The following is a 22,862-nucleotide window of genomic DNA, read 5'->3' as shown; positions in this document are numbered from 1 at the left end:
ATCAGACAAATAGTTTAGTTTCTGTCCCTTTGTCACATGATTTCTGCACTTGTAAGAGACTTATGACTCCAGGAGTGATAAACGTATACACTGGCTCACTTACACGATTCTGAGTGTAGCACAGGAAGTCTTCAATTGTCTCTTTAGACACAACTTGCAAAAATGCTTCGCGTTTCATCCTGGAATTGGTCTTCCCTACTTTATAACCAAAACATAATGTTAGAGAAGGTACTGTACACCAAAACAAGATCATTTTGGTCTGTTGTAGTCATCTATCAGTTATATACATAGCATTAATTTATATATGTTATATATTACAGTAGTTATACATGCACTACATAGTTAAAGCAGTTTTCCCCTCCAACATATTTTAGTTATCTAAATCAGGATTTAGATTCACAACATCACTAGGCTGCAGGGCTTGTTTTCTTTTTCGTGGTGGTTTTTTTTTTTAGTAAATAAGTCTTAAAGCAGAATAAATTGCTAATGAATACTCTGATTTTTAAAAAGCACAATGCATTCTTAAGCACAAAACCGCTATTTAAACTGGTTATCAGTCCCAACAACAGTATTTATTTATATAAGAAGCACTAAGGGGTAGTAAAGAAAAAGAGAAGTAATTTCGTCTATCAAGAGAAAACCATGGGAAATGGACAAGGCCACCAAGAGCCTTATTTGCGCACGTTAACATTGCCTCCATGCTAGGTGTCTCCCGACGTGCTTTCCCAGGTGGGAAAGTGACTTACACAGCATCAAGTCACATCACAGACCGGGGCGGGGGCCGCTCCCGGGCCCCGTCCCGGGGCACCCGGGGGCTCGGCCAGGCCGGGCCGAGCAGGCAGCGGAGAGCCGGACGTGCCGCTTACCTGGGGCTCCCTCGGAGCGGCCGAACCCTCACGGATCCGCGGGACGCCTCAGCCGAGCGAAGAGCCCGCGGCGCACGGCAGCAGCGCCGGAGGAGACACCGGCCCCGGGAGCCGCTCGGAGGGGACACCCGGGGACACCCCGAGGCTCCGGGGACGCTCCGGGACCCTGCTGGACGCCCCGAGGCTCCGGGACGCTCCGGGACCCTGCTGGACACCCCGAGGCTCCGGGGACGCTCCGGGACCCTGCTGGACACCCCGAGGCTCCGGGGGCGCTCCGGGCCCCGCCCGGCCCTTCCCTCACCCGCCACTTTTCGAATCCTCCCGCGGCCGGCGTTGAGCGCGCGCCGCGGAACTCCCGTCCCGTCTCGCGAGAACTCGGCCGCAGCCCCCGCCCCTTCCCGCGCTGAGGGCGGCTGGGGGAAAGGAGGCCGTGAGGGGGCGCAGGGTTCCAAACTCGGGGACGCACGGTTCCAAACTCGGGGACGCACACGGTGAGCTGGGCTGGAAAAGGCTCCTGAGGTCACCGAGTCCAGCCGATGACCCAACATCACCAGGTCAACTAGACCATGGCACTGAGTGCCACCTCCAGTCTTTCCTAGACACCTTCAGGGAGGGCGCCTCCAGCACCTCCCTGCGCAGCCCATTCCAATCGGCCTTTCTGTAAAGAAATTCCTCCTAATGTTCGACCTGAACCTCCTTTGGTGCAGCTTTTAACATTTTAATAATAATAAAATGGTTATAAAATAATAATATAATTAGAGTAATAAAGTTTAGAGTTAGGATAATTATAAGACAATAAAAAGCAAAGAATTACAGACCTTAGGATGCTCTTGGACACTAAGTCACGAAAAGCATACCTTGTGAACAAAGGAATAACCTTAAAAGCAATAGCCTGTTGCATATTCATATATCTCATACATGATGCATAAATTTTTTGCAAATTAAGAACTTTGGGTTTTGTCAACTTCTCCTTAATTTTGTTGGTTCTACAAAGATGGAGAGAAGGTGGAAGTTTCTGACTTTTTATGGGCCCTGCTCGCTGACATCTCTATGTGAAGAGTTTCTTGATTATCTCCCTGCTTGAGCTTGTAACAAATCTTATATCGCAGAGTTTCTATTTTAAGATTATGCTGTAACTTAAAACTACATTTAACACACTACATAAGAAAATGAATACAGCATAACTTTCTAACATTACACATATTTATTGTAACATTTGCGAAAAGCCAATCATAAAATTTTTTCATATCCCAGCAGCTTTGGCCACGCTGAAAGCTCCTTCCTCTGCTGCTTTCTGACCCAGGCTGGCTGGAGGCACGGTGACATCCATCACTTACCCAGAGGCAGCTGCCATCGTTCAAACCCACCGCCCCGCTCACTGTTGCCTTTCTGTACCTGCCTGCAAAGCGTCAGTGCTTCCAAATGGGGGTAAGACATGATCAGTTAAATTCATTTTCATGCTTAGGAAACAGAATTCCTTCCTCCATGGATCTCTGGTAACGTGGACATAAATGCTTTTATAGAACATCATGCATATGATTACACTGGTGGCTTTTTTCTCCAATAATGTTATTGTTGCTATTGCTGACAGCTATGCTTTTCCTCACAGTCCTGGTGAACAATATGAGTACTTTGCACTCTTCATCCAAAAGCAATCAAGAGTTAAACAGCCTATATGCGAGAATGTACAGAATATATGCCAGATTATGTAAACCAGATAATATTTAGAGTTTGATAACTAAGGATTTTTTTAATGTATCAGGAAATTATATCTTCTGTTTCTTCTTTGCAGTGTTTGGAAATAGAGTTAGATTTTGAATTCTATAATATTCCCCATTCCATTTATTTGAGATCTTCTGCAAACCAAAACAGTCAAAGTGTATTGTTAAGGGCTTAGTTTGTATCTTTCCACTTGGCATTTTCAGTAGTGTTGGCTGTTCAGAAGAGAGCAGTACATAACTGAAGCAATTTACTTCCAGTCTGTAGAAGCAGTACAGAATGTGCTGCTCTACTGTGCAAACAAACAGAAACCCAACTATAATTTCCATAGAAGTTATCATATCTGGTTGGACTTTTCAGGACTGTAATTTTAAAATATATTATGTAACTCAGAATTTATTTCATATTAAAGATAAAAATTCACTCCTTTAAAAGTAGCATTTACATATTCTGCTGTTTTAATTTTTAACATAGATTCTTCCTTAATGATCCTGCCTTTCACAGTTTTAGTTTACATTAAAAAATAAGATTTTTTGCATTTTCTAGCACATTTATTTGATAAAAGAAGCTGGCTTTTTCACATCCTGTGGACCTGACTTTATATCCCAAGTTACATATTCAGCTAAGTGCAAGGAGCCTGTGAAACAGTTTGCTTGGAATAAGTTGGATGGGCAATCAGCATACCTGTAGAATTATAAAAACAAATTAAAAAGTATAACCCCTAAAATTTATACATTATGCTAATGTATGCTTATATTAAAAATTTTCTGCATATATTAAAAATCTTTGCCATTTTAGATACAAACTGATGGATTTATTATCATGACTCATGTAGGCTGAATATTTCATTAATACCTTGATTTGTCTTTTAATTAGATGCCACTTTAGTCACCTGGTTACTGTTTATTTAGTTGGGCACGTATCATTTTAGCAAACAAAATAAAACATATTTTAGTTTTTAACTTCTGTTGCATAGCAACCACAGAATGGTTTGTTTCACAGTATTGAAACTAGAAGTTGACACAGATAACAACAGGCTGAATAACACCAAGTGATTCATTTTAATGGACCATATAGAGAAACCAGAGAGACAGAATAATGTTTTCTAGGTTTTTTTCAAGAACTGTGCATGAACTGCAAGCCAGTAATAAACCTACAACTCTATTTTCAGTTTCTCTAATATTCTCCCTTTCAAGATTACCAAATTACATACCTCTCTTTGACATATCTGTTCATCTGTTCAAAATAATCTATACACTGTGATAATAATCTCATATTTATTATCATTTTCCTGTCAAGTTAAGGCAAAAATGAAAAATGGGCCTTTCGCACATGGTTGCTGAGCAACAGCAAATAAAGATTTGCTTTTGTGCTACTGCTTCATGAACCAGTCTTTATTCTTGTTGGTGGTCTGCATTACAGATCTCGGTTACAGATGGCTCACACCAGAATATTGTTTGGACTAGAGCAAGCATTCCATTTCAACCCATAAGAGTCAACAATATAAATAAAAAATAAACAGGTAGTTCCCTGTACGTCAGCTACTTTCTTGACAATATTTTCTTATATTTACAATGTTATTTTGTAGATAATATTTTCTTATGAGATTATTTCACACGTTATCTACTACCATGTTGGAGTTGTAACTTCTTTTTCTTTGAATATGTAATAAAACTTGTTATAGTTAAAACAGTATGAACAAAATCTGCTCATCCTCTGAGGCAGGCTGTTAATAATTTACATGCATGCGTTTCCCTTGATTTTTTTTTTTTTTTTTGATCTTCACATACTTTGATAAATAATCTGAACAGCATGGGAGAGAGATGAAGTTTCACACTATTCCACTTCTCTCCAGATCTCTCCTTGCCTGAAGGTAATCCTGCCAATCATGCCATCCTTTATTCAGAGGCAACTGTCACTTCTCAATGCTGGTGTGATTAGACCGTGAAAAGGCTTATTTCCCTTAAATTATTAATATTAACATGAATCAATTTTAGAGTTTAAGAGATTAAGTAGGGAAAAAAATCACTGCAGAAGAAAAAAAAACGTATCCTTGTTAACTCACATAAAAATAAGGAAACAAAATGCGCAGAGGGAAAGCAAAAGCTGCTGGGGAGAGCCACTCCCTGGAGCCGCTGCCGACGGAGCCGCAGTCCTGAGCTGCCGCCCCGCGGGAGCTCCCCGCTACTGCCGGGCTCTGCCAGGAGCCACACCCAGTCAGTTTAAACCAGGAAAACACTGCAACTTGCATCTCGTTGCTTTGTTGTGATGCTTTGTGACAAAATACTTAGTCATTACATCTTGAAGGGGGCTGGAGGATGGAGACGGGCTGAGAGAGCTGGGGGTGTTCAGCCCGGAGGCCTGAAGCCTCTGGAGAAACTTTAGAGCACCTTTCAGTGCCTAAAGGGTTTACAAGAGAGGAGAGGGAATTTTTGTAAGAGCATGGAATGGCTTTAAACTGACAGAGGGCAGGTTTAGATTAAATACTGAGAAGAAATTCTTTATTGTGAGGGTGGTGAGGCACTGGCACAGGTTGTCTGCAGAAGCTGTGGATGCCTCAGCCCTGGCAGTGTTCAACACAAAGTTGGCTGGGGCTCTGAGCAACTTGGTCTAGTTGAAGGTGTCCCTGCCCAGGGCAGGGGTCTTGGAAATAGATATTTTTTAGGGTCTCTTCCAACCCAAACCATTCTATTGGCCCTATAATTACTATTTACTGTATTACTATGCCATTACCATTATCACTTGTTCCTTATAAACAATGTTATAAGTCACTGTAATTTTTCTCTGTTCACTATTAGTACCATGAAAATGGAAAGATTTCTGAAATGTTATGAGATACAAAAAAAAATTACAATAACAGTATTTGCATAGCTGAATCCACCCCACTGTAAAAAAAAAGGAAGTGGAATTTTTCATTACAACAACAGCAAACATTTTCTAGTATAAAGTCATCGTCATCTTTCAAAATACTATGTATCATTTAGTAAATTTATAATACTAGTTTGTCAGTTAATTTGTTTCAGATATATAACACTACAGTTACAAATGCTATGTCTGTATTACTTTAACCCTATTAAATTACATTCTTATAGAGATTTACTGCTCTTATAAGTGTCCTGTCTCCTTGCAGCTCTCATTCTATTTTAGTCTTTAAGAGAAAAATCACTTCTAAGGTACAAAATCACTGTTATTATTAATTTCACAAGTGCTCTTGGAGGTTTCATTGTGATAGACATACATCATTTAGATATGACACCATCTCTTTTCCATCTGTCTAGTACAAAACATGAAAATACAGTAAAAATATCAGAATGGTCATGATTTGCTCATCCATATTAGTTTATACATATATAAACATACACAAACACACAACCAACTGCTTTACATTACTTGGGCATTATAAGAATTAACTTGTCTCTCACATCTGTGTTGGCTTTGCCAGCAGGGGTGTTCCCCATGTCCTTGATCCAGACCAGGCACCTGACCAAAACCCAGTGGGGTTTTTTAAAGGCTGCACATCCTGCTGCCTTCATGCAGAACTGACAGCAGTGTAGGATCAGCCTGGGGGGAAATGTGGAGCCAGGCACTCATGAGGGCTTCCATATCCACTAAGTTTAGACATACTTGTCATTTATTCCTGTTCTGGGCATCAAACAGTTTTATCATCGCAAGACCTGTGTTTTATCCTTAAACAAAGGAAAATTGATTCTTAATTTATTTTTTCTAGTAGAATTTTATCTATCTTCCCATAACCCCCATGTTGATTGCACTGCTCCATGATGGATTTCATTGTTAGCTATCCTGAGTTCCTAGCCATGTACTTGAACCAACAATTAATACTTAAATCATAGTGATGTTTCAAATGTGCTGGCCATTTTCCTTGTCCTGAACTGTAATTTCACTTCTGCCTGCTTCTGATTAATTTCAACTTTTTACACTTAATCTCATTAAAATTGTGTCAGCGACTCAAGGGAGGTCTAGAATCAAATCTAATTTGGTATCTAAGGCATGAAACACCTACAGTGAATTGCTGACAGATGCATGCAGAATTTCGGGTGAACTGAGAACCTTAATCTTCCAGAAGTTTCATGTTTTCTCACATTATGGACCATTTTTAAATTTCCCTGTACCTCATGAACTAAATACCTCTACAAAACCATTTTGGCAAATTAAATCCCCCATTATGAAACTCAATTATTTTAGGATCTTTGGTGCCTCAGAGGAAAAGGGGAGAGCAGAGCACGGTGAGGACCATGCCTGTTGTTCACTGCTTTTAAGCCAGGGTGACTCGAGGCTGCACTTTCAAACATGCCTCTCATCCAGACCACTTCCTTATTGTACAAGAAAGTGCACAGGCAGCAGAAAAGGATTCTGAGAATAGGGTCTGCACTACCATCTAGTGGAACATAACAGTACCTTCAGAAATAAACACTAGGCACTAATGACTGTACATGGAAAAACTTCAATGTCTCAATGTGAAAAGCAAAATAAGCAGAATTGTTTTTAGAAAAAAATTATAAATGAAGCATTTTTTCATGTCTCAAATAATCTGAACTTGGAAAAGCATATTGAATAAAAAATATGGCATAGAACAAAGGTGCCTAAAACTAAGATTGAAACTTGTCAGAAAGCTAATCTTAGTATTTTAAACTTTTGATTCCAACTTATTTTACATGCAAATTAATTAATGATTTACTAAATAAAACAAAGAAGCAGCATTGCTACCAATACCATTCCTGAGGCATGAATATCCATTTCCATTAACCCATTTTTATTTCCCTTTATTTCAGTATCATCCCAATGATAAATGACAGGTTTAGAGACATTCCACGTCCTTTGTTTGGATGCTATTGTCAATTCATCAAATGTACCCAGTGGAACACCGAGCTGAAAGTTACAACAGAGCACTCATTCAGTGGCTATCATAGTTACTTGTGCTCAGAGAATTTCATGATTCATGCAAAACTAGATTAACTTTCCTATAAATTGTAGTTGAAAAACATTGCAACACAGTAACTTCAGCTTAACCCAAGAGGTAGCAACAACAATCATGCAAAATACATCAGGGATTTCAGCCTATCAGTTGAAATTTTTCTCCCATAGGAAGTCTGCATGAGACTGTCTTGCAAAATATTCTGTATTAAATTATTAATCATTGTGACATGCTTAGTAAGCTCTAGTTGTCAGAGTCTCAGAGTTTGTATAATAACACACTATCTTGCAAATTCAACTGGAATAACAGAACAAAAAAACTCGTTTGAAATTTCATGCTGGAAGAAACCTCTGTTAAATGTATGCACCCTTTTGGGGTTTGGGGATCTTGTCCCAGTTATCGAATAAAATTACCGACCATCTATGTTACAACTCAAGTTCTACACACATATTAATGTATTTTTAATTCCTATCAAATTTTTGCATCCTAATTCAGCAAAGGTTGCAGCTCCCAGCTTTGTGACTCCTTGTGCCTGCCCAGCTGGAGTAGCTACATGCCCATCCCTGAGAGCTTAGGCTCAGGAAGAAGAATGCCCAGGAAGTTCTACAGCACAGGCCAGGAGTACACAGAGCTCCAGCACATTTACTGAGTTTACCTTAATGTTTAAAAAAACATACTTGAGAGACATAGAATTGAGGTTGGAATGGACCTCACCAGTTCATCTAGTGCAACATCCTCTAGAAAGGAGATACTTTGCTTAAATAATTAATAAATAAAATTGATCATCCATTAAATCCTTACCACTCAGCTGATGAGTGAATTCATGGGACACAGCTGGGTGCAGGGACATCGCAACTTTCTTCTGTCATTTCTTGCACAGAGGCTGAGGTGCTTGGTGTCCAGCTCTGAGGGTTGGGTTACCAAGTCCTGCAGGAATGGCCCACGTGTCTCCAGGCCACAAACCACCCTGGCCTGCCTGGGTGTGAAAGGCTGGAATCTTGCCTAGCTTTGGGCTGTCCTTGGATCTTCCTATATGGATCTTAAAGGGAAGAATGATCACTGTTAGGCCTCAATTCCCTTGATATGAAGTTTACAGCTCCTGAAAACTCAAAGATTAGCATGAAAGACAGGCTGGCTTCACTTTAGTGGTGTCTGAGGAAACAGAGATGCAGAAGCCTGCTCAAACTGGATTCCACTGTAGATGACTGGCATGCAGCAATGTTCCCTGCAGACAGTGAGAACAGAGAGTATCACCTCTATCACATGAATACAGATTAGAGAACTTTCCTCCCAGAGCTGCCATCTACTCTGGCAGCTAAATTTACTGCATAACACTGAAAGAAATACAAGTGAATTTTTGCATTTCTCATAAAACGTATTTCAGAAGGTGCCTGAGAATATTGTTGAGAGCCTGACTGCCTTAGAAATCAGTAGGAAAGCATATATAACAGTTGAACTTCAGAATATAAAAAGCGACCATTAAATAACCTGACTGCTTCAGCAGCCAGCTACAACCACAAATGGGTCCAGGACAATCTGCAGTTTTGGTTCTTTCTACCAAAGGTGCCATCCAACATTCTGAGTTTGTTTGAGGGAGAATATAAACAATTAAATTGATTAAAAGAGGTACTTCATAGAAAAGAAATTTTGTATTTTGCTCTTAGCTGAGAAAATACTGAAAATAGCCACATTGGTAACTTTATTGGCAAACATTGCTCCTAGGTGGAGACTGGGTGAACTAAAAGCCCAAACCAATTTAAACAGTACAGCAAAATACTAAGAAGAATCCTGGGCTGGGGTGAGCCCATCAAATTAATACCAAAGCCATTTGTAGAAGTGTCTTGCATAGTTATTTCTGCTCTCTAGTAAGATCTGTGAATACACAGGCAGTGCTGATCCAGCTACCACCTGTCCTGCAGGACTGAATGGAAGGTTTGATCTTGACCCAAGTCAGGAAAATGCTGACACCTGATCAGAACTGGCCCTGCCAAGGAGTATGCAATCCAGAACCACCTTGCCACGAGGGAAATGAGGAGACAGCCATACTTTTCCTAGGCTTTAGCTGCCTTGCCATTGATTAGCAGGCACTTTTTATTCTGCTAAAAAAAGGGACATATCTCCCTCGAAGGAAAAAGCCTCAAACCAAAGTGGAACAATTTTGTAGTTAGTAACACTGAAGATTATCCAGTGGTGCCCATTCTAAATGGGATAGTGACTGGTTGATGAAGTTTTGCAGCTTTTACTTATGGCTGATTAAAACTGATTGAATATTATTAATTCAGACAAGGTGTAGCTGTTTATGGGAAGAGGTATCATAATTAATTACAGAATTATAACTAATTATAAATTAATGTTTAATGCAAAGAGCATAATTTCTGTGCCAGTTTTTCTGGAATGCCTAGAGGATACAACACCCTTTTTCTTATTTATGCAGTACATCATTATATTTTCCATCAATATTTGCCTCACCAAGCAAATGAAAGAATAGGAAAGAATGCCACAGGTAGAAATATGCTGATTCTAAATCTAAGGCAATTAAATACAATTCTAGGTCCTTTTGAAAGCATAATTAAAGATAATTAATTAATAAGTGCTAGAATTATGACAATTTGTTCAATTGATCAATTTGAGAGAAAAATAAAATTTAGACACTGAAGTTGAACAAACGACCTACTAATTCTTATGTGTAAATCTGTTCCAGAACAACAAGCACAGAAATCCCCATGAAGTGTCCTGCACTTCTCACTCCACTTTCTCTCATATAAGACCCAAAAATCTGCCTACAGACCTTACATAAGGCTCTCTAGGTTACAGGAGTCTGGATACAGGACTATTTAAAAAATTCTCTTCACTGTATTACCAGTTAGAGCAGGGATGTGCAAGAGGGGAGAAGGGGAGTTTGTGTGTAGAGGGAAGCAACACACCGACTTCCATACGAACCATTTATTGAATAAATACATGCATCATAATGTAGAATTACATGAGCAAAAAAGGCAATCTGTACAAAATTGATTACCCTTTGTTCTCATTTTAACTCTCACCATTTGCTGCAGCTCTGATAAAGGATTCAAGACAGAAAATTAAAACTCTTTTAGTCCACCTCCAAGTGATATGCATGCTGATTTGAGTTCGAGTTATACCACTGCTATAGTTAAGAAAGCTGGTTTTCTTGTCAGTGAAGCAGAGTAATTCTAAAAACAGTTTCAATAGTACAGAACATGTGTTGGTACATACAGGTAACAAAGCTTGTTTTTTAACCATTTCTTAAACATCTTCATATGTTCATATTTTAAGGCACAGGATAAACAAGAACTGCATGAAAAGCTATCAGTTGACATTGAATAAATGACTTGATAATGAGGTGCAATTTTTGCCCAGAGGCAAAATTGTCCTTCCTACTTCCATATAAATGGAACAACTAGAATTTGGTAATAAAGAAGTTGCATCCACTATCCAAAGAATCCATCTCATCTAGGCACTCACAGTCTGATCCAAATTCACCCAGGAGAATGTTTCTGAAGATCTGGCACCCAGAACTGATTACAGACTATGGGAATTCCAGTTGCTGAATTGCAATGACAGTTCAATCTCTTCATTTCAGATTCCTAAATGGAAAATGGGATCTCTAAAAACCAATACATAATTTTAGGTAGTGAGCTATTTTGAAAATCTGCCCTATATTCTTTATTCAATTACTCACTTTGTGCTATCCTTTCACATTTGCCTGAATACGGCATTATTTTCCACCTTGAAACCTTAGAAGACAGAATTTTTTTTTTTGTTCAAGTGCAGTTTTCTGTCCCCAGACTTCACTTAAGACTTGGAGCACTGAATCAGTTTAACACCCTGTTTGCTGGCTGCAGATCAAACTCTGTGCAGTTGCCGGCCAAGATGTAGAGCAAAAATCCTTCCACCTCAGACTGAACAAAGGCAAAAGACAATTATGTTGAACTGCCATGCTTAGACCTGATTTATTCAGATCAGCATTTGGTTTCTTCATTTTCATTGCATTAAGAATAATTCTCTGTCTTTCCATTCATAACATCTTAATGGAGAACTAGCAAAGAAAATAACTATTTTGTAATATATTTTACATTAATAGATGAGTGAATCTATGGCTACTCATACATTCCAGTATACAGTGAAGCCTTCAAATGGAAATGTTTTCTTACAAAGAATCTCTATTGCCCAGCCCAGTAACAGCAGTTAAAGTACAATTTACAATGAAAGATTGTTTGATAAAATTGTTGTGTATAAAATGTGGAAATGAGAAGGCCATCACTGTATAGTGGTGTATGGTGCAGGTCACACATATCCACAACAAATGTTCATGTTAAATTGAATTTAGATAAACTTAAATTTTTAGACTTGAAAAACACAAAAAAAGCTACATCTATGGTAGGCACTTTGGTACATCTAGTAATGTAGGCAAATTCTACATCTAGAGTTAAGGTTCTGTCAGTTTTCTTACAATAAAGCTAATTTCAGGAGTTTATCATTCTGCATTAAAATTCTTTCTTGGCTGAGATACCATTCTAGAATCTTAGCTAAATAATATACTTTGTCTAATTGCATACTTCTCCAAGGATGAGGACACTGGCTTTGCAAAAGCCAAGCTGTTCTCTTGGATTCTTAATGCACATTTTTCTAACAGTCTGAAAAAACTTACCAGAAAAAGAAAAATCAGTTCTGAATACAAAAAAATAGTCCCATAATTCAAAATCTTAGCGTTATGAGCTCAGCTGTTGGGGCTGATAGTCTCCCTTCAGATCCTGCCTGCCTGGATCAGTCTGTGCTGACGGTGTTCCTGCTGCCTCCTGCCCAGCCCGCAGCAATGCTTAGGAGAAGGACAGCATTGCTCAGAAATCTGCCTGGACCACTGATGTGCATGTTGCTCATGCACCAAACATACCAAGCAGCAATGAAGCAGCTGTCAAAGACAGTCAATTTCATCTCAGTTCCCCACTTTCTTACCTACTGGTGTTCATGTGAGGATTACAGAAGGTATCGCATAAGATACTATTTTAGCACAGTACTGTATAATAAAAATAACATATGTCTTGTACATATGCCTACTATATGAACTTAACTTGCAAGCTGATTTGTCTGCTTATAAATCAGTGAAACATGGTGGTAAGGACAGTTTAAAGTGGTTAGATATCTTCTTTATAATACAGAAAAATCCATGTCCTCATACCTTCAAAAGATCACATGTCTAGTACTCCAGAGTATAGGAATAAATAACAAAATCCAACCGAACCTGTATAATAAAACTGTACTGTTTGTTATGTTTACACAATTAAATGAAAACTCAGATGTAGAAACTGTTATTTGTGGACCTCATCCTCTATTTATACAATATTTATAGATTTTTCATTTTATTTATAATATTCTATAGCATGATTTCCCAATAATACATTTATATATAAATATTAAAATGTTAATGTTTTATACATTTTAAGCTAGCCCCACTGGGCCAAAAACACAATAAAGTAAAAATGTTTTTCTGCAGTTTCTTTTTGCAGAGTATCACAAAATGATTAAGACCATTGTGCTGCAAAGACAAAAGAGATTCATCTGAAGAAATTAACATGCATTTAGAAGAAAATATCTGTATCCTTTATCTAATTTTCCTCTGAATTCAAACCAGCATGAAAGAATTATAAAAAAATAGTATATATTTACATGGTACAGTATACCTTGGTGAGATATAAAACAAGGCAGGAAAACAGCAGAACATGTTCTTTTCACTTTCTAATAGGTACAGCCATCATAAAGATCAATTTAAACACAAAAGGTTACTTTACTGTACTATTGCACATTACAGAAACACATAGAACTGTTTAGCAAAATAAAATATAAAGTTTAACAATGAGGAAGGCTATGTCTACATAAAATGACCAAGTGTTATAAAATTATTGGGGATGTGTCTAAGAACTAAATCAGCAAAGCTATAAAAATAACATTGGTACATCTCTGAAAACAACGCGTTAAAAATATATAAAGGTTGGCAAAATATGCATGAGGAAGTCCTGGTGTCCATGGGCCTAACTTGCACCATTTGGTTTTGTACCATCTTCTGTCAAATCATACCTGAAAAAGAAAACAACCAAAAGATTGCTTTTTACATTTAGCATGTATTATTAAAACTATTATTAATACAATAGTTGTTACTATGTAGTATTATTATTAATAACAGAAATGTTATACTTACCACTGGGTCCAGCCTTTAGCAAGTTCTTCAGATGCCAGAGGTATTAATAACTGTGGAAAGTTAAATTACCAGTCAATGCACCATGTGTGCCTTTCATTCTATTTCTATTAAAGATCAAATCTGACAATCCTGTAAACTACAGGGTAAGCAATGCCATTGGTAAATGATGTATTTTATATTCTTGTCATCACAGCTCTCTGCCATCTGCCTAAAGTTCCAAGTTGCTGATTTTGACCTTAAAATCCACACCCTTCTGTGGTACAGTCCCAGACCACGTCAGTGGCAGTGGCAAGGCAGTGGCAATCAGCAGATGTGTTCCTACTAACAGCCTTCCAGATGAACAGGAAAATTGAGGACACTGTTCACCATGAACTGACCATGATTCTGTATCTCTCATCTTCTTCAAGAGCTCAAATATGGCAATTTGAAAGGGTGTAGGAATTTACTATTCATTTTTCATGCTCCCAATCATGTGTGTAGCAAATTGGGTGATTTAATGTGTGCCTATAGAACATTGAAGTTACAAACACAACAGCTGGTGTTGGCATTGGGAATGTCTCCAGTAGCAGCCCTTTCTCATGGATTTTACAAACTGGGAATTTAATTACTTGTGTTTCCCTGAGTATTTGTTTTCTTTCCAGTTTTGTCTGAACATTTTCTGCAATATTGCCTGGTTTCTACAGGTTCTTTCCTTTCTCTGACAAGCACATTTCTTTTGTTACTGTGAACTTACCATTGTCTAGAGAAGATTACTGCCTCATCTTTCTAAGTCTCACTCTGTAGTTTGTTCCTTCGCTTATTGAAGCCTGACATCTAAGGCACCTATAATTTTTGATAGCTTCATACCAGGCTTCAGTCAACACTAACTCATATGCCAAGAGGATTTTTGCTTTATATAATAAGCTGTATTAACAGAATTTGCTTATTGCCAACTTACTTTGCCAAGCAGCCCTTTATCTTTGGACAGGAATCCACCACTGTTCTTCACTGCTACATCTAGTGTTCTTCTCTGTACTTCAGGCAGGGAAACACTGAAATCAAACCTGACAGGCAACGAGATGCTTTAGAGGGAATTTTGTACCAGAGGTCCAAGTTCAGTTCCTACAGCTAAACTGCCATTCCAATCAAAACCAAACCATCTCCCTCCCCAAATTAAAAAATGAGGTCTGAGAAAGTGAAGAAAACAACCCCAATGTTTTGCCTAACTTTTTTCTTGAAAATTGTCATCAGTATCAACATCAAATGTTTGAGACTTCTGTTACCTTTGGCCTCTAGAGGCCACTAGTAAAAGCAAACAAACACATGAACAAGACAAAAGGAGGCAAAGATCAAGCAATGAGTCTAGAGAAGAGACTGTGGAATCCTACTGTACTGACAGCTCAGTATTAGCATTTTCCAAAAGGAAAAGATTGGTCAGTCTTATTGATCCTTGGTACTTGATAACCAGAGCTCCTTTTCTTTCCTGGCTGGCTTAAAAAAAACTATCAAAAATAGTTCTTTGCTAGAGCTGAAACTTAGACAAAGTCAGGACAAAGTTATACCACAACTTACATCTATTTGTCACTACAGTTCTTAAACAGCTTTATTGCTTTGCAATACATTTTCCTTGGAAAGGCACGGAAATAAATCTATTACCTGGAATGAACAGGAGAAATCTGCACTACCGAGAAAATCTGCTAGAGCCTCTAGCTAATGATTTACAGATTTGCCTTGGACAGAAAGGACTGGATTGGTACAGTTCTGAGTTCATTTTCTGTCTGTAGAGAAAGGTCTTTATGGAAAAGTGATGAGTAGCAGAGTAAGGGGCAGACATGTGAGGGAAACTACTATCAAAAAGATGAGTGCAAGGATAAGGATTTTTATGCAGAATAATATTGCACAAGTTGGTACAACTTACAACATGTGGGCCAGGATATAACCTACAAGTAAATTTCCTGACTCCCTGGATGCTGAGAAGTACCACCGAGTGACTGAGCAATGTGACTATGCACAGGCACTGGCTGGCAGCACCAGCCAGGCACTCGGCCAGCCAAGCTTTCTGGCAAGAAGGGAGATCAGCAGCACTGGCCAGCTAAAGGCACTCGTGTTCTCACCACCTGCCAGGAGAGCAAATCCTGCAGCTGAGCTACCAGCATGGAACTGGTGTAGGAAGGCAGCAAAGACAGAAGTGGCTGCTAACAGCAAGAAGGGCTGTAGTGATAACAGGGAATAGAAGGAGAGAAGAACTGTTACAGCAGAAGAGAAAGGTATGATCAAGTCTAATGGTGACAACCAGGAACTTCAAGTAAGCACAGAAATCTTGATTTGACAGCCTTGTAATTACATGATACAAAACTACTGCATATAGTTTAGAACCTACATTTGATCAAACACTGGGTTTAATGTCTTCTTTGATACATGTGTTTTTCTTCTTCCCGATCGTCTCTTATCAGGCAATAAATACATTCGCACATAGGGATCAGATCCTTCTTCGGAAAATGCTATTAGATTTCTGTGGAAGTGAAGAACAAGGAAAAGCACTTAGAAAATCAACAAGACATTGTTAAATGTAAGTGTCCACACTACCATCACTTAATTTAGTACATGAAGCAATTCCCCTGCACAAAATATGATATGGAGTGACTTGCACAAGAGCAGATGACCAGTAAGCAGAGAGCAGAGGTGGAAATGCAATGTTCCCTAAATTCTAATTTGAAGTTTAGATATGGTTTTTTAGAAATCACGTGTTTTGGTCATTCTGTAAAAAATTCAGTCTCTGTTTAGTTTTCAGATACTGCTGATAAAAATCTAAATGTCATTTTCGTTTAAAATCTGACAGAGGCATAATAGACAAATATAAAATCAGAGCCAAATCTTCCACAAAGTTGTTACTATTCTGAGTATAGTGCTGTATATTTTTTTATTTATGCATATGTTATTTTAAAAGTAAGAAAGATTAACCAATCCACTTAAGAGTAAGTCAGGATATGTATTATAAACTTTATAAAGAAATATGCCCAAATATGAAATTGTGTATTGTATGCTCACCTGCAGGAATGCACTACCACAATCAGTTTGTTTCTTTGTGAACTATGACGAATTGTTAGCTGAATCTGTCCTAATGGAGACTGCCCCAGAGTTGTTCCACTGCAGGAAAAAGCAGAACAATATGCTTAGTTTTTAAAATGCACATTAAAAGTAAGACTTAACTGAGCAGTTTTTCCAGAAATCATGTATTATCCATTTAACTTCCCTAGACCAATGTGAAAGAAGAGAACATATGTGTGTGAGCATATCCTCATCAGATTTTTGTACTTCAATTCCTTGGCCAGCAACTCTGCTCTTCAAAATAGGCCAGGTATTCTTGTCACTATGAATATGGGACTTTACTCATTACAAGTAAAAAACTTGCTTGCCCTAAAATAAACATCAAAGCAGCATCTAGGAAATTGGAAAGAATAATAGTGATAGCTGCAATGAAAACCTCAGGCATGGGCCACTCTTACCTAAGGCTGGAAGCCAATTAGAAGACCAGCTCATTCTTTTCTAAATTCTCTTATCATAGAAATGTAGATATTCTTGGGATTCAAATAGTGATAATTTAAATCTACTTCCTGTCATAAAAGCTCAGTACAACCACAACCATTTTACTTTTCCATAGTTTATATCACCATGAAAACAAGATTAAAATAAATTTACACTTACAGGTCATATTTAAATAAAAAGCAAGCACCATGCTTAAGAACTTGCGTTTCACAGAATGGCCAGCATATGCAGTCCCCTCATCTCCATGAAATGCTCATTTTAGTTTGTGTGAACTAAGTATTTTCCATATCGTACAGGACAGTATATGCCGTATTTGCCATTTCTCAGTCACTTGAAAGGTATCTTATCTTCAAGGGAGAAGAGTGCCTGTTTTGTGAATATCTACTACAAAGTGATTGATCCATTAAAATCCCCAAGTCATTCACTTTAAAAAAAATAGAATGAAGACTTAATTTCAGTATTTTCTTAGTTATTAAAAAAAAAAAAAAAAAAAAAAAAAAAAAATCAAAGTACCTAAAAGCATTTGGTCTGCAATAAAGGACCTCATTACCTGTAGCTTTACCACTCTTACCAAATGACAAAATATGACACTTGTGCATTACGTGAGGAGTAGTATTTCAATCTTTATCACAATTAACAAACTAACTCAGTTTTGGACCAGGAGAGAGCCTGACCAAATCAAAACAAGTTAGCATGTGACTATGAAGATAAATGGGGGTCTGGAGCACATAAGCAGGTGGTGTATTTGTACAAATTAAAGAGAGAGCCAACAGCAGACTCAACTGCAGCCCTTCCACTACTTAAAGCAGACATTTTAGAGAAGACCAAGTCAGAATCCTCATGGCTGTACACAGTAAAATAATAAGAGGCCATAGTCAAGCTGCAGCAAGATAAATTTCAACAGAAATAAGGAAGAATGTTTTAAAAGTGGAGTGGTTAAGCACTGGAGTTGCTGAACAAGTTATGGCATCCAAATCCTTAGAGATAACGAAAAGTTGTTTGGACAAGGCCGAAGAAGCCTGATCTAACTTTGAAGAGGGATTTGCTCTGAGCAGAGGGATAATCAACCAGAGATTCTGACCAACATCTATGACTCAGTTGATTCTATGAACTCTGACAGAGAAAAAGAGGAATTAGTTAAATCCCTTGCAAATAAAAAAAGAAAATCTTTCTACTTAGATTCACAGAGAAGGGAATGAATAGTTTCCAGTCTCTTATTCAGAGCGGGATGGCTGCTCAGCTGTCTGTACTTGGTAAGTACAGCTGCCCACTGAGGCAAGTAAAAAAATTCAAGAATTTAAGAAAGCATGTCTGCAATAACTTCAGTGACTGCATAGTAACTGCCTACCCATTTAACATTCTTTATAGTTTAATATCCCTCTGAGTTATTTAAAAAGATCAACCATTTCCAGCTTAATTGGCTTAATTAATGCTAATAGGATTCAGTGGTGAAACAGGCAACTACTGCCATGAAACTACAAAGTGCAGCTATGAGAAGAAGTGGGACTTTATCTAGCAGACGATCACAATGGCAAGGAACTTCTAATTGCAGCTTCTGTCTGAGATACCAGGAAGAAGCAAAAAAACCCCAATGACTGAACAGTAAAGAACATTTCTGGAATGTGAACTGAGCACTCCTGCTTTGGTGACACTCTTTGTGAATCGGCTGCAGCCATCGGTGCAGGCCGTACTTCTCGAGCTGCCGGAGCCTCTGGCGCAGCTCCTGCGTGGCGATGGGCAGGGAGATGTCCGAGGCGATGCTGGGCGTGGGCTCCTTCACCGACAGGTGGCTGGGCGAGCAGGAGAAGTTGGAGGCGTGGAGGCTGGAGGAGCTGCGGCTGAGATCTGTTGGCCACTGTGGGCTGGCATTGGGAGGCTGACTTTTATCAGCTGTGTCAGTCTTTTTATCACTGTCAGTCACTGGGGATGCTGGAACAGGCTTGTTGGGATCAGATGTTGGCGAGACAGGAACCTGAGGCTTAAAAGATGATTTTCTTGCATCTTTGGAAAGAGATGGCCTTTTTACTTGGGCTGAGTGTTGATGATCTGGAGATCTTGCCGGCTTTTCAAGAGAAAGGACCTGGATACAGGAAAATACACATAATGTTACTATTCTGCAGTATAAGAAACAGGAACAAATCACAATACTGGTTGTTGACAAGTTGTAAAGTTAAGCCACTAAAACAGGACCAAAACCATTCACAATTGCTAACTCTACAATATGAAATGCTTTACATGACAAAACACAACTCCACCTTCTTCATGGCAACTGCAGTAACTATAAAACAATGTGAAATTCGCCATACATTAAGAATCATTCCTCATTATTCCCTTCCCGCATTCTATGCACTTCTGGTGTAAATGCTATTCACTTTGCAGTTCTAGCCATCTGGAAAGACATTCTGTAATTTTTTTCTTCCACTCTCTTGAAATTTAATTTTACATCACAATATTTTCTCATTAATTTTTCTTACTTTCTCTTTTATATGTTGAATTTATTAATCACACATAAGCAACCAAGTGCTTTAGAAAGAAAAATAACAGAAGCGTTATAATGAAGAGATATAATACCTTATTAAAACAAGTAATTTAGATGGAGAAAAAAGACAAACCAACTTTCAGGTATGCAAGTTTTGTTTTCAAAACTCCAACATCCTTGAAAGCTGGTTTGAATTTTTCCAGTACTATGCAGGTACTTCCTTTCCTGATACACTTTATATTTTAAAACCATCAAAACCTCACCTCCATTTCTAGATAGAGGCTTTTTCACTGATCTGTAGCCCACTGGGTTCAAAAGATATTTGAAGGAATTCAAATTCCAAACATGATTTCCAAATCTAAAACCACAGGGGACTTCAGTTTTAATTAATGCAGATGACAATTGTTTAACTTTGAGCATTGTACAGTTTTCAAATGGAATATATTTAAATTAGAGGCTATCTCTGTGTACTGATAGCTCTGCACAACCAAGGACACTTGGCAGGTGACATCAAAGGAAATGTACTGGCTTCTTCAAAAGCTGGAAGACCAGGAGTCACCACAGCCCTAAATATGCTTTCAGATGTTTACAAAGGGCAAGGTTTTAGAGTACCCTGAGTGCAATCTTCATGTTTATAGTGCTGTTGGGACCAGAGTTGCTCAGGTGGAATCGCTGATGCATAGTTAAATCTTCACTCTCTAGCAACTGGCTTAGAGGCAGCTTGAAGTTCCCCAAAGAACACTGGTGCTGTTCATCCCTCACCTGAAGGAACACAGAAATTAAGTCACTTTGTAACATCTGCTTTGTAAGAATTCAAAGAAAGAAATTAGATTTTTGTTTAAAAATAAAAATACAAACAATATTGAAAGTAGTTTGTTCTTAAACCAAGTTTTCCTGATTTTAAGATAACTTTACACTGAAGAAGGAAAAAACAAATATACTCAAAGCCTCATTTCTTCAACCTTACCATCTAAAGCAAAAGTAAGATAGAAAAGTAACCACCACATCTACATCTACCAGACCTTTGAACAAATAATTTCCTTGGTATGAAAGAGGAAATATTCCTAGTTCCAAACTGGTATACCAAATTTACTTTTGGATTTTTTTTTTAATTAGACAACCATTAACTGTTATTCATGTGAGAGCCTGGTTATAGTCTTTCTTCCTTTTAGTAGTAAATAGAAATAAACATCTCATTGCTTGGTATTAAAAAATACTTTAAGTATAATTTTAATAATGCTCACATTATATTTAGTGTCATTTCGTAACAGCCTTTAATGTGTGACTTTTACTGCTACAACATCTTAGAAAAGAAAGGTGTCTAAAGAGAGTGAGACACATACCTCAACTTCAAGATCTTGTCTTTTGGGATTGTGTACAAAGAAAGTAAAGTTTTCCTCCCATACTGGTTCATTTGTCTTGTATCTAATCTGAAGTTAAGAAAAAAGGAAGCACACGAATTATCAAACAGTTTGTCTAACAGAGGTGGTGTCAAGAGATGAGCACATTTTTCATTTTGCCGTTTTTCATGTTTTGTTTGGTGTGTTCAGAGAAGGGCAGCACGGCTCGGGAAGGGTCTAGAAAACAAGTCTGATGAGGAACAGCTGGGGTTGCTTGTCTGGAGGAGGCTCAGGGGAACCTTACTGCTCTACAACTCCCTGGCAGGAAGCTGCCTGAAAGGAGGCTGTGGCCAGGTGGGGGTCAGCCTCTTCTCCCAGGCAACCAGCGACAGGACAAGAGGACACAGTCTTAAACTGCACCAGGGCAAGTTTAGGCTAGACATTAGAAAAAAATTCTTCACAGAAATAGTGACTGGGCACTGAAATGTGCTGCCCAGGAAGGTGGTGGAGCCACCATCCCTGGAGGTGTTTAAGAAAAGACTGGATGCAACCCTTTGTGCCATGGCTTAGTTGGTAAGGTGGTTTTAGGCCATAGGTTGTAATCCTTGGCTGCTCATTGCCAATTTCAGTTCTGGTGGCAACTTAATGTGTGCATATGCTCCATGATTTGGTAGCCAAATGCCAAGCTCACAGACCTACCAAATATGTGAAGACAAAGCCAACTTTAAAGGGTGGGAACTTACCTTACTCTCCTGTGCCTTGTGTCCAACTGACAGCAAAACAAGTGGGTTGGGATTGCTGTTTATTTTCTTTCCTGACTGGTAAAGAAAAAAACGAAAACTTTGCTTTCAGAATAAAGCAAAACTTCTCCCCTCTGAAACGTAAATGTTTGCATCTTAAAAATACAAATCATATGCATTCTACTACATGCTTCTCTATTATTCTCAGTATTTTACTCAGCCGGCTGGAATGGCAGACTGGCGAGTAGCTGGTGAACACATCAGCATGAAGGCATCCAACTACCTGAATATGCTGAAGCAAAATGCTACTAATAAGCAGGAGTTTTAGACACATTTCCATTTTCTTTAAATGAAACTGGTAAGATGCAAATTCTTATCTTTTAATGAGCATTACAATCCCCAAAGCTAATGAAGCATAATTAAATCTGCAAAATGAATATTGCATGCAGATGGAAGATATGAAGAAAGCACAAACTCAGGAACTTCATATACAGTGCTGTAGAACTATTAAATTGGATGTGGTATCCAACACTGATGTTCCCTACTTTTCAGTTTGGGGGAGAAAGAATATGCACTACAATGTATGTGAGGGATATTTCTACAGTTTACCAAATACTCTTTATTAGAGAATCAACCATCTGCCATATCTGAGCCTTGCTCATCAGCTGTATAGCATTACATCAAACTGTGAAAACAAACATCAGTTTAGAAACAAATTATATATGCAAAGGAACATTCCAACTATATGTTTCTTTCATGAATTTCAATTTAAACTAACAAAAATTCAATTCAGAAAGAAAATTTAGACATGAAAGTTAATCATCTCAAGCAGGTGTTAATGCAGTTTAAAAAGCCTAGAAAATGTAGGATACATGATTACTTTGAGTTCTACCCTGTAGGAAAATCAGATATATCAACAGATAGTTAAAATCCTCTTAATGCATGTAAGGTCACAATTACAACCAAGTGATTAAAATATTTTATATTTTTAAATTAAGAAAGTGCATAATTTAGATATATTTTTTTATCTGGACATCCTACTTTCA

At 38.2% G+C, this 22,862-nt stretch overlaps 2 protein-coding genes across 6 annotated transcripts in view; both read right to left on the bottom strand.

Annotated features, from left to right (window-relative positions):
• Positions 1–920, bottom strand: part of NCAPG2 (non-SMC condensin II complex subunit G2) — a 41,311-nt gene extending 40,391 nt beyond the window's left edge. Inside the window, exons 1-2 of the mRNA XM_077782903.1 lie at positions 867–920; positions 104–198 (exon numbers count right to left, since the gene is read on the bottom strand). Coding sequence (XP_077639029.1) covers positions 104–178 — 75 coding nt within the window. The 5' untranslated portion in view covers positions 179–198; positions 867–920. The remainder of the gene's footprint in view (positions 1–103; positions 199–866) is intronic.
• A 9,526-nt stretch (positions 921–10,446) lies between these two features.
• Positions 10,447–22,862, bottom strand: part of ESYT2 (extended synaptotagmin 2) — a 79,174-nt gene continuing 66,758 nt past the window's right edge. For all 5 annotated transcript variants that reach the window (XM_021526535.3, XM_021526537.3, XM_021526538.3 and 2 more), the window contains 9 exons: positions 21,820–21,894; positions 21,080–21,166; positions 20,349–20,498; positions 18,949–19,337; positions 16,760–16,858; positions 16,092–16,223; positions 14,670–14,775; positions 13,733–13,782; positions 10,447–13,611 (listed from right to left, as the gene is read on the bottom strand). In XM_021526535.3, the coding sequence (XP_021382210.1) occupies positions 13,566–13,611; positions 13,733–13,782; positions 14,670–14,775; positions 16,092–16,223; positions 16,760–16,858; positions 18,949–19,337; positions 20,349–20,498; positions 21,080–21,166; positions 21,820–21,894 (1,134 nt within the window). In that variant the 3' untranslated portion in view covers positions 10,447–13,565. The remainder of the gene's footprint in view (positions 13,612–13,732; positions 13,783–14,669; positions 14,776–16,091; positions 16,224–16,759; positions 16,859–18,948; positions 19,338–20,348; positions 20,499–21,079; positions 21,167–21,819; positions 21,895–22,862) is intronic.

This window comes from Lonchura striata, chromosome 1 (genome assembly GCF_046129695.1).
Source record: "Lonchura striata isolate bLonStr1 chromosome 1, bLonStr1.mat, whole genome shotgun sequence".
Taxonomy (NCBI): domain Eukaryota; kingdom Metazoa; phylum Chordata; class Aves; order Passeriformes; family Estrildidae; genus Lonchura; species Lonchura striata.
The sequence above is the reverse complement of the archived record's forward strand: the minus strand, read 5'-3'. Positions and strand labels throughout refer to the sequence as shown.